Source organism: Tupaia chinensis, unplaced genomic scaffold (genome assembly GCF_000334495.1).
Source record: "Tupaia chinensis unplaced genomic scaffold, TupChi_1.0 Scaffold000001_1, whole genome shotgun sequence".
In the NCBI taxonomy this organism is placed as follows: Eukaryota; Metazoa; Chordata; class Mammalia; order Scandentia; family Tupaiidae; genus Tupaia; species Tupaia belangeri.
This window is the reverse complement of record NW_006159427.1, coordinates 5465575-5477600: the sequence shown is the minus strand read 5'-3', so window position 1 is coordinate 5477600 and position 12026 is coordinate 5465575. Positions and strand designations below refer to the sequence as shown.

Sequence of the window (12026 nt, the reverse complement as noted above, 5' to 3'; positions counted from 1 at the left end):
TCTGGGAGCAAAGCCCCCTCTCAAAAGCATAAAAAAAAAAAAAAAAAAAAAAAAACACACAAGCATTAAAAAAAAATAAAGAAAGTGGGGACATTATTACCAATTTTACAGTGGGAACAAAAGTCTTGTAAGAGAATATCATAGACAATGATATACCAATAAATTGGATAACCTACATGAAATGGTCAAATTCCCAGAAACATGCAGATGCCAATAGAGAATCTGAATAGACCCAAAACTAGTAAACACACTGATCAGTAATGAACCATGTTTGTTCCCAGAATGTAAGAATGAAAGAAAATCACAGTAACATAGCACATTAATAGAATGGGGGGCACATAATCATCTTGAATGATAAAGAAAATACACTTCATAAATTCAATACATTCTCCTGACAAAAACACTCAAGAAACAAAGGAACAGAAGGAAATTTCCTCAACATAATAAACACCATGTATGAAGAAACTGCAGCTAAGATCAAACTCAGTGGCAAAGAACTCAAAGTTGTTCTCCTAGTATCAGAAACAAGGCAAGAATGTCAACATTCACCACTTTTACAGATTACTGAAAGTTCTAGGCAGAGCTAGAAAAGAAAAGGCATCAAAACTGGAAAGCAAGTAGTAAAATTACCTCCGTTCACAGACATGGTCCTATAAAGACAACATACATGTTTTCCAAACCTTTTGAAATGGACTTCGTTCACTTAGTTTAATGCCTTTAAGCTTAGCTACTAGAAACTGTTTGTTCTTTTTTAATGGATTTTAATTGTTTCTGCACCAAAATAAACTTGTATTTTAATTCCATTTTTCCACAAACTCTGTGAATTCCCCTCTTATACTACATGATTCCATTTCTATGATACTCTGAAAAAAGACAAAACTAAAGACCAGATCAGTGGATGCCAAGGGCTAAAGGCAGGCAAATGTAGCTAAAAAGGGATAGCATCATGTAGGGTTTTGGGATGATGAAATTGTTTGGTATCCTGACCAGTGATGATTAAATGACCATATGCATTTGTTATAATACACACATTAAAACTCAGAGCTATATAGCCCCCAAAAAGGCCAGTTTAATGTATGACTACTTTTTTAAAAAATAATTATTTATTTAATTTTATTTATTCATTCATTTATTTTAACTTGACAAGAGAGAAACACGGAGGTGGGGACGGGCGGGGGGTGGTGGTGAGAAAGCAAGCCACCAGGTCTGAGACTCAAACCACAGTCGACCATGTGGGAATGTCCAGCACCTTAACCACCACACCACCTGCTGGTCCCACATATGACTACTTTTAAAAAATATTATCGGGACCAGCAGTTAGCATAATGGCTATGTCGCTGGACTCCCACGTAGTCGACTGCGGTTCACGTCCCGGACCCGGTGGCTTAAAACTCATTCAGGGCACATGTGCATGCGTGTCCAAGATCCCGAGAGGAGAATGGAGGAGAAGGGATTGCGGCGTGACCAATCCCCCCTGGGGGGTGATTTCTCGCTTTCTGTCTCTATGTCTCTCTCTATCTGTCTGGCGAGCACATGCACCCTATAGCGAAAACCTCTCAAAAAAAAAAAATATTATCAATCATCTTCTAGGAACATAATGGGTCAAAAATATTTTGTGAAAGAATAAATTATCAGAGAATGTATTATAAAATCTGGACTTCTTTTCAATTTAAGATTTATTTTGTTGCCAAGTCTGGGATTGATTCTATAAAACCATTCTGTGGGCTTTTAAAGTAATGAGCTTTTTATTCAAAAGACTTGTTTATTCCGTTATTCTACTTCCCTATGCCCTTATTTGTATCTTTTGGATCTATATAATTATGAAAGAAATTTAACAAATCTAATCTAAAAATTGCATTTTCATCAAATTATTTTGTGATTTGAACAGATTTTGCTTTTCTATATAGCTGTACACTTGGTGTCTATTTGTTCATGATTTATAGTTGCTCTTCTAGTTATTAGCTGGGGCTCTTATAAATATATAATATCCTACTTTATTCTTTACAGTATATTAAACTTAAACTCTACCCTAAATTATGTCGTATTACCACACTCCTGCTTTTGTACTTCTTGCATCTACCTGGCCCATTCCTTTATTTTCAACCTTTCCTCACTTATTTTAAGTACTCCTCAACCCTATCTGACAATATGAATTAGGAGGAGAACTGGACCCATTCACATTTAATTGATATATTCAATTCTGCTGGTTTCCTCTCATATTTATCATTTTTTGACATTCTGTTCAAATCTGTGGCTGATATACTATAATGTAGTTAAAAGGATACCGAATTAGAAATTGAGAAACCGGGTTTAGTCCCAGTTCTCTTAAGATCCAGCAAGGCAAGAACTTAACCTCTTTAAGTCAATTTCTTTCTCATCAAGAAATATAAAAATGGTGCTTGACAAACCTTTTAGGTTTTTTGTGGAAGGCAGAGAGTAGGGGAAAGGAAGGCCTCGAGAGAGGTAATATGAAAGCTTTAAGGATGTAACAGAGGGGACTAGCAGGTGGCATGGTAGTTAAGGCACTGGACACTCCCACATGGCCAAACAGGGTTCAAGTCCTGGACCTGGTGGCTTGCTTTCTCACTTCCTCTCTCTCTCACTCTCACCCTCTGTCTCTTTCTGGTCAAATTAAAAAATCAATGAATGAATAAATAAATAATAAAATAAATAATTATTTTAAAAAAAGGATGTAACAGAGAACAAAAAGTTGAGGATTTAGATCCCCAAATATAAATTCACAATTTTTAAACAATTATCAACAAAATGTGACAAATGCTCTGCTTTCAGAGAGGGCAGATCAAACAGGTTTCACGAGTTGACGTGTGGTAAGCGGGTTAAGAAAAGGATATACTGGATCATCAGAAAGTCATGATGCATTCTACATAGGAAAATATGTCAGGACTTTCCCAATGACCTAATATACACAACCTTCTGAAGATTAAGTCTGGGGAAGGTCTGTGTGATAAGAAAGAAACTCCATACCAAAACATCTGAGACACAACAAAATCCTTCATAAAGAGCATCTTCATTAAAGAATAAAGACTAAACATAGAGGAATGGAATATCCATGTTAAGAAATCAACAAAATATACCAAAAGAAAAGTAAGAAGAAGGAAGGGTAAAGTAATCCTCCAAACAAAACAGATACACTTCTTAGGAAAAGACAAACAATAAAAAAGCACAAGTTTCAAAAGGAGAAAGGTAACAATCATAGATAATGACAAGTTTTAAAAATATATTCTCTGCAACTAATTTAAGAGAAAATTAATACTTTTCCAGTTATACTCCCCAAGGCTGAGCTAAGAAACAAAAACATGAAGAAGCTGGAATGATAAAAGGGAGCAAAGTCGGATTTACTCATAGGTGAAGATGTAAGAACAAATCATTCTTTCATTATTTAAGTTAGTCATGATCATTTTTTAAAACAGAAAAAATCCATTTTATAAGCCAGTACAACTTTAAGACCAAATCCCAATTTTAAAAAATAATACAAGAAAGGGCAGTACTTACTTATGAAAAAAAAAAATTAGACATAAAAATCGCAAATTAAAAATTAGTCAATGGAATCCATAAAAATGTCAAATAATATGAGCAAAGATTTATCTAGGAATAACACAATTTTCAGTTTATCTTGAAAAACACACCAAGTACATGTGTGTGCATGTCCAAAATCCTGACAGGATGAAGAAATGGAAGAAAATGCCTGCAGCATGACCACATCCCAGTTGGGGGAGGGGAGTGTGCATCTTCCCTATCTGGGGGGTATACGTAACCTGAAGCAATAAACAGGAAAATCACAACCTTTCTCATAAAAATCTCTGAATAAAATAGAAAAAATGAAAGCACTTCAATATGAAGATCACGTACCATTACTCTAAATAAAGAAATGCTCAATCCATTTTGTTGATTCTTTTCTTTATTCATGTTAGAGTATATGAACACACATAAGAGACACAAGAGAGTGCAAAAGAGAGTGAGAGAGATCTGCCCCACAGGTCTGCTCTTGCCCCAGTCCCTTCTTCCAGGTCCTGGCCCACCAGATCCTGGCCACTCACACATGTGCCAGGTGCATTTCAGAACCACAAACAGGTGGAATCCGGCTCCTCTTGAACAGCATATTACTACTGTGCCGGGTGCTGGCCTACTTTTCAAATTAAAACACTTGACTGGGAACCAGTAGTTAGCGTAATGGCTATGTCACTGGACTCCCACGTAGTCGACCGCGGTTCGCGTCCTGGACCCAGTGACTTAAAATTCACGCCGGGTCCGTGTGCGTGCGTGCCCAAGATCCCAAGAGGAGAATGGAAGAGAAAGGATTGTGGCGCCATCCCCCCTGGGGGGTGATTTCTTGCTTTCTGTCTCTATGTCTCTCTCTCTGTCTTTCTGGCAAGCGCACGCGCCCTATAGGAAAAACCTCTCAAAAAAAAAAAAAAAAACACTTGATTGAATAAAATTCTGGGAAATAATTTTTGTTTTGTTTGAACTATCTCATATTTCCAAATATTTTAACAAGTTTATGTTACAGGATTAAAGAAGTATAAACATACTACATTTCTTTCTAATTAAATTTTTTCCTGTTAAGCCTAGCTATAAGGTAACTTGTAGGAACAGACTGGTCTCTGCCCTTACAAGTCAAAGACAGGTAATAAGTAGTCTGTACGGAGGACACTGTCAGGAGTATTTTCTAAAAACACACCAAGATGGTGCTAAGAATCACTGATTGAAGTCAACGACTATAATCAAAATTTGTCTGTTGAAATGTACCAACCCTCAAAAATATTCCTACATTCAACAAGTTCTTACAATAGATTAAAGAAATAGCTGGGACCAGCAGTTAGTGTAATGGCTATGTCGCTGGCCTCCCACGTAGTCAACCGCAGTTCGCGTCCCGGACCCGGTGGCTTAAAACTCACGCCGGGCGCGTGTGCATGTGTGCCCAAGGTCCCAAGGGGAGAATGGAGGAGAAGGGATTGTGGCGTGGCCATCCCCCTGGGGGGTGATTTCTCGCTTTCTGTCTCTCTGTCTCTCTCTGTCTGGCTAGCGCACACGCCCTATGGCAAAAACTTCTCAAAAAAAAAAAAAGAGAAAGAAATAGCTTAAGTGGCTGTCCCAAATAGGTAACTGTTCCTACATTTTTTTTTATTTGAATGAAAGTTATACTTAAAGCATTCTTTTTATATTCAAGGGTTACCTAAGAGTAAATTTTTAAAAATTAAAACTTAGCAAGCAAAATTCACTTACTTAATCAAATTATATAGAGTAACTACTTTCTTTCTTTCTTTTGTTTTTGCTTTGAGAGAGAGATTTTTGCTATAGAGCATGTGCACTTGCTGGAGAGATAAACAGAAAAACAAAAGCAAGAAATCACCCCCCAGGGGTATGGCCATGCCACAATCCCTTCTCTTCCATTCTCTCGGGACGTTCGGCACACACACACACACACATATGTGCCCAGTGTGAGTTTTAAGCTGCTGGATCTGGGACTGGAACCATGGTCAACTACATGGAAGTCCAGCAACGTAACCATTATGCCATCTGCTGGTCTCTAGAATAACTACTACTTCTATAAGATCTAATCTCTACGCTTACCAATTCTACCTATGCCACCAATTACCTCAAGTGTAAGTGACCTGATTAAGTACTGCCACATGTCCTTGCCATTCTTTTGCAGACTCCAATGCAACAAACAAAAATACCTGGTCAAAATATTGTTTACAATATTATGTGAATGGGTGTTTATGTTTATATCAGAAATATTACTCTGAATTATATCTTTATTTGCTGTGTTTCATTATTTTCTTATTCTGAGATTTGAATATCTGAATATCAGAATTCCTTTTCTGATTTCCACATTCATTCCTTTCTAATTTAACATTTTCCCTCCTTTTGGTGGATTCTACTCACATTTTCCATTTTTAGCCACCATGTCCTTATTGTGTTTTCCACAGTTCTCTATCTTCCTTGTATTACTTCAGTTACAGGTTTTATTATTTTATTTTTCATTCCATTCAAAAGGCTTACATTGGATTTTCTCATGCCATTTCTTCCTTGGCCTCTTCTATCGACTGCTTTGTGCTCTCAGCAGTAAACACTTCATTAAGCTTTTAAATTCATGGCACGATGACTGGTCATAATTTTTATGTTCTTTATAGCAATATTTTGTCAGAAGGGTATTCTTAATCTGTCCTTTGTTTTCTGTTCCTTTCTTCCTTTTTTGATTCTTGAATGTTTGCAGTGTCCTTGAACTGAATTCCTTTTTTTTTTTTTTGAGAGGTTTTTGCTATAGGGCGCATGCGCTCGCCAGATAGAGAGAGACATAGAGACAGAAAGTGAGAAATCACCCCCCAGGGGGGATGGTCATGCCGCAATCCCTTCTCCTCTTGGGATCTTGGGCATGCATGCACGTGCGCCCAGTGTAAGTTTTAAGCCACCGGGTCCAGGACGCGAACCACAGTCAACTACGTGGAAATCCAGTGACATAGCCATTATGCTAACTGCTGGTTCCCCTGAATTCCTTTTGATTATTCATTTTTGAAGGAGGTGAGGTTTCCTGGACTAGCTAACTGCAGGAGATCAGATTATAGACTGATGAAGCTTTTTGTTATTTTTTTAAGAGAGATTTTTTGCTATAGGGCATGTGTGTTTGCCAGAGAGACAAAGAGTCAGAAAGCAAGAAATCACCCCTCAGTGGAATGACCACGCCTCAATCCCTTCTCCTCCATTCTCATCTCGGGATCTTGGGCACGCACCTATCAAGAATTTCAAGCTTCCAGGTCTGGGACTCAAACCGTGATTGGCCACGTGGGAGTCCAGCAACGTAACCATTATGCTATCTGCTGGTCCCCTGACGAAGTTTTTCTTGATTCAGGGTTTTACACAAGAGATAGTTTAGTATTTCACTTCTCAACAACTTATGGAGATTAGGTAATGTTGGAGTTATTTGAACAATGCAAAGTCAGAGTAACCTGCTCCTCTACTTTTACATATACCTACCAAAAAAAAAAAAAAAAAAGTTTTGATTTACTTGTTTTCTGTGACTCTGTTTAGCTTCCTATCTCCCCAACTGCTAAGAATCACACGGGATGCAAAGCTCCTGCTATTAGCTAATGAAACCCTTTTTTGCTTCTGTAAACAAGGGCTCTCGGTGTGTACCTCGTGGGTCTTCTCACTCTCAAGAAGCGCTTCTTGCTGGCTCTGAGCTCTGCAGCTGTGACATCCTCTCTACATCTTCCCACATGCAGCCTCCATCATCTCTACTGCCCTTGGCAGCAACACCATCTATTTTGTGGGTTAGCATTGTAGCTCTCTTCTACTTTAGTGGAATATAGGGTTTGTATTTTCATTTCTCCCGCTCTTTGTTGTTTTAGGCTCATTTTCGGAAACCAAAGAAAACATCAACTTAATACCCTTTTCAAGCCCAAGATCCAAAACAGGAGAAGGGATTGCAGCATGACCACATCCCATTGATGGGTACTTTCTCCTCTTTGTCTCTCTGTCCCTCTCTGGCAAGTGCACATCCCTTCTAGCAATTAAAAAGAAAAAACAAAAACTGAACAAATTGTTTTTATTTTTAAAACTCACATGTGTACTGGTTATAACTTAAGACAGAAAGTAATCTGATGCCTAAATGTAAAAGATACTTTTCTAAACATATTCAAGATCCAGGGCTTATTTGTGGTATAAATTATATATACATTCCTGTCACAATCTGAGTACTTTTCACAGAAGACAAAGCCTTCTAAATAATAAGGACAATGATGATCTATTATTCTGTAAAACCTCAGATTCCACTCAGGTTTGAAATGAAGGTAGATTGTTTTATATCATATATATGCACATTCTTTGCAGTTAATGTCAATTTTAGGCAAGTTTCTTTTCCTGCCAATTACTAATCCTCTACTCTGTGCCATCCATTACTAGGCATGTTCTGGGCAAAATGGTAGTATTTTTTTAAAGTCTTCTTTTAAATTATTTTATTTAACTTTATTTACTTTTTTATCTTTTAATTTGACCAGAGAGGGACAGAATGAGAGAGTAAGAGATAGAGAGAGAAAGTGAGAAACCAAGCCATCAGGTCCAGGACTTGAACCACAGTCGACCATGTGGGAGTTCTGTGGCTTTAACCACCATGCCACCTGCCAGCCCCACAAATGGTAGTATTTTAAAGGAGCAAATATGGGACCAAACAGTGATGTAGTGGTAAAACCTGACACCCTGCAAGGCAGACCCATTTGAGAAGATAGCCAGTTAGAGCCCAGACCTCCCTAAATATGCTAGGCACATGTACACCCATGATCCAGGCTGGCTGAAGCTAGGGACAGATCAAGGCATCAAGACAAGAGTCTGTATGTCTCTCTCACTCGTGGAATAAATAAATAACCTTAAAATATATATATGTACTGTATTTGTAACCACAATAAATACTACCTAACCTCAGTCACAATGGCTAAGATTAAAAAAATAAAGAATAATAAAGGCTGGTGAGGCTGCGGTGAAAAGGAACCTTCCTATACAATACAGACACTGTGGAGAACAATATGGAGGTTCCTGAAAAAACTTACAAATAGAACTACATAAGACCCAGCAATTCCACTCCTTGGTATTTACCCAAAGAGTAAGAATACACTCAGCTGGAAAAACACTTGAATATCCATGTTTATTGCATCATAATTCACAATTACTAAGACACCAAATCAACCAGATGTCCAAGAAGAGATAAATGGATTGAAAAAATGAGGCACATATACACTATGGAATATTACTCAGCCATAAAAAAAATGAGATCCTAGAATTTGATAGAAAGTGGATGAATATGGAAGATTTAATGCTGAGTGAAGCAAGTCAACTATAAAAGATAGGCGCCATATGTCCCCTCTTAATATAAACCAAATGTTTGCAATCTATAGCAGAAACTAAAAGATTGGGAGGTAAAAAGGCATGGAGAGCAAATATGGATACAAAAAACAGTGTGAAAGGAGAGTGGGTAATAGAGGTGGGGGTTTGAAGGGAATCAAAGAGGAAAAAAAGGCACAAAATAGTTAATGGACACTAAAACGTAAAATTATCTGTTGATGATAATGTGCTTAGCAATATCTGTGACTGGACTAACATACAATATCCATGCTAGGAAAATTCATTTTGTATGCTATAAAGATGTAGTGACTAAATGTAATAAAAACTAAAAAATCAGCCTAACTTGTTTAAAAATACAATATATATTTGCTTTTTAAAAAGAAGGAAATGATACACCAAATCCAACTTAAAATAGATTCCAAAATACTACCATTTTAAATTATTCCCTTTCTTATGACATAGATAAGAATACAAATATATATGTTAATGCCATACAAAAGCTAAGTAATACCTGATATAATTTATTAAAAATTTAAAGGCAAGGAGAAACAGTGGCTCAGTAGTAAATGCTACAATCTGCAAGGCTGACCTATAAGGGAAGGTTCCAAGTTTACATCCGGAGAGTACGCCAGGCATTCACATGCCCATGATCCAGAACTAGCTGAGGCTGGCAGTGGATCACAGCAGTCTCAAGACCCTGTTGGGGATGCTCTCTGTACCTCTCTCTCTATGACTCTTGCTCATGGAAGAAACAAATAATTTTAAGTGGAAAAGAAATCTAGATTCACTATGGTAGTGACAGGAAGAAACAAAGGGCTCTTCCTTACAAATTCCAAATAAGAAATGAAGACAAATGATGACATTTGAAAAAGTTACCATTTAACAATCACAATTGCCCTTATAACTTGTTGTGGGCGAGAATTAATAATGGATGCTAAAACAACACAGCAAAAAGTATGATAGTAACAGAAGAAATACAAACTCAAAATATCTCTCCACAAGAAATCTACTTGTTACCAAGGCAAAAATAGTAACTTTTCAGTGAAGAAACCTGGCATAAAACCACCTTAAGTGGCTGAATCCTGTCACCCATGATGGGACAGAGAAACACCTGGTCCTCATGAAATAATGCACTGAGAAATGCTATAGTCAAATTTGTCCCAAAAATGCATAATCTGAATCTAACCAAAAGGGCACACCGAACAAAGACAAATTAAGAGACATTCTTAAAAATAACTAGCCTCTCTTCAGAAATGCTAAAGCCACAGAAAGACTAAAGAACTATTCACATTGAAGGATTCTGAGCAAAAATGATGACTTAATTCAGTTTGTGATTCTAGAACAGAAATAATTATTTTTCTTTTGCACTAGTAATGGTGTATCTGTTTTAATCTATCTGTAGACAGAAGAATCATCCCATTCATTTAGGAAACATACATTAAAACATTTAGACATTAAAGATATTCTACTTGGTGGGCCCCGTAGCCTAGCAGTTAAGGAAAGTCGATCTCTCAAGGACAACCACAGTTCAAGTCCTGGTTTTGATGGCTTGAAACACACACCAGGTACATGTGCATACATGCCCAAAATCCTGATACGATAGAGAAACTGGAAAAGAAGGGATTGCAGCGTGACCATACCCCGCAGATGATGCTTTCTCCCTGTGTATGTGACCATACCACACAGGGGATTTTGGGAACAAATGCACACACTCCTGTGTGTTTTTAAGACACCAGGTCCAGGACTCGAACCACACAGTCAGCTAGCACCTTAACCACCATGCCACTTGCTGGCCCCTCTTTCAATTATTCTAATCTATCTCTTAATACCTTTTCATTGTTGTCTATGCCCTAAGCATGTGACACCAAAATATTTACCTCTATCTTCTCACACATTTTAGTAAGCCAGTGTGACAAAGCACTTTCAGGCAATATAAATTCCATTTAAGAAGGCAATTCGGCATCACTGCTCTTAACAATCTTTAATAACTAATATTACTAAACATGTAGTTCAGAATACATGCCAGTACTGTAGCAAATATCAAAATGCAAAATTAGCCCACTTAACTGTGATGTCCATGATGATAACAAGTTTGTATTATTTAGGAGTATGATCCCACCACTTAGGACAGTGACTAGCACACAACAAATGCTCAAATAACTGTTGCACACTGCAAAATGAAAGATAATTCGCAGTACAGGAAAGACATGTGTGTACAGACAGATAATCATAATATCAGCATAAGAATAAAGTGCCATGAGATAACACATAGGAAAGTTATTTTTGCTTGGTGACATCTAGAAAGGTTTCAGAAATTTAATGACATCAGAAAAGATGAATTAAGACTTTAACAGACACAGGAACACTGGAGTGATGTTATGGGATAGGGACTGAGAATTTAGATAAATCAGCCCTATGTAGAAAATATATTTCTACTGAATTTTTACACGTAGGCTTACCTATTGTTGCTGCAAGTTGCTTACCTATTGTTGCTGCAAGTTCAGGATCAAAAGTATCATCCGTGAACCTCAAAAGCAGGCTGAAAGAGATGTTGAGAAGATAGATTAGGAATGTGACTTTGCTTTCAAATCATATGATAAATATGTGCATGATTATTTTATTGTCACAAATTATTTGTGCAGATAAGAAGAGCTAATGTAGGTCAGCTCCAAGAATACTGACAGTGTAGGTATATCCAGAAGAATTAAATTACTAGAAAGGCGATTTTAAAACCCCAAGAGCAAAGTAGTTTACTAGTTACCATATTCCCTAGGTTCCCTTACACAATTCCCCAAGTACAAAAAGCTGGGGGTTTGTTGGTATTATATTTAATTGAACTGGTACATCCTTTTGAGAAAATTATATTAGCAACATATCATGCTTTAATTGTCAGGGATGAACAGTTGAAAGAGGAAAATATAAGTCTCTTGGAATGCAACAAACTGACTTTTAAAAACAAATCTGGAGTTAGCCTGTGGCCTGGTGTTTAAGGCAGCTGGATCCTATGTGGCCAACAGCACAACTTGAGCCCTGGACCCAGAGGCTTGAAACACGCAAGACGCAGCATGTGTGCTCAAAATTCTGAAAAGAGGGAGAGATGGAGGAGGAGGGATTACGGCCGAATTATTTCCTAGGTGGGGGTGTAGGTGGGGGTGTAGGAGGGCCACTTT

General features: G+C 37.5%; 1 protein-coding gene across 3 annotated transcripts in view; it reads right to left on the bottom strand.

The window, feature by feature from the left end:
* Window positions 1–12026, bottom strand: part of RAB18 (RAB18, member RAS oncogene family) — a 37581-nt gene that overhangs the window by 21231 nt on the left and 4324 nt on the right. For 2 of the 3 annotated variants that reach the window (XM_006139751.3, XM_006139750.3), the window contains exon 2: window positions 11340–11395. In XM_006139751.3, coding sequence (XP_006139813.1) covers window positions 11340–11395 — 56 coding nt within the window. Of the gene's footprint in view, window positions 1–11315; window positions 11396–12026 lie in introns of all 3 variants that reach the window. The other variant, XM_006139749.3, reaches the window with a different exon arrangement.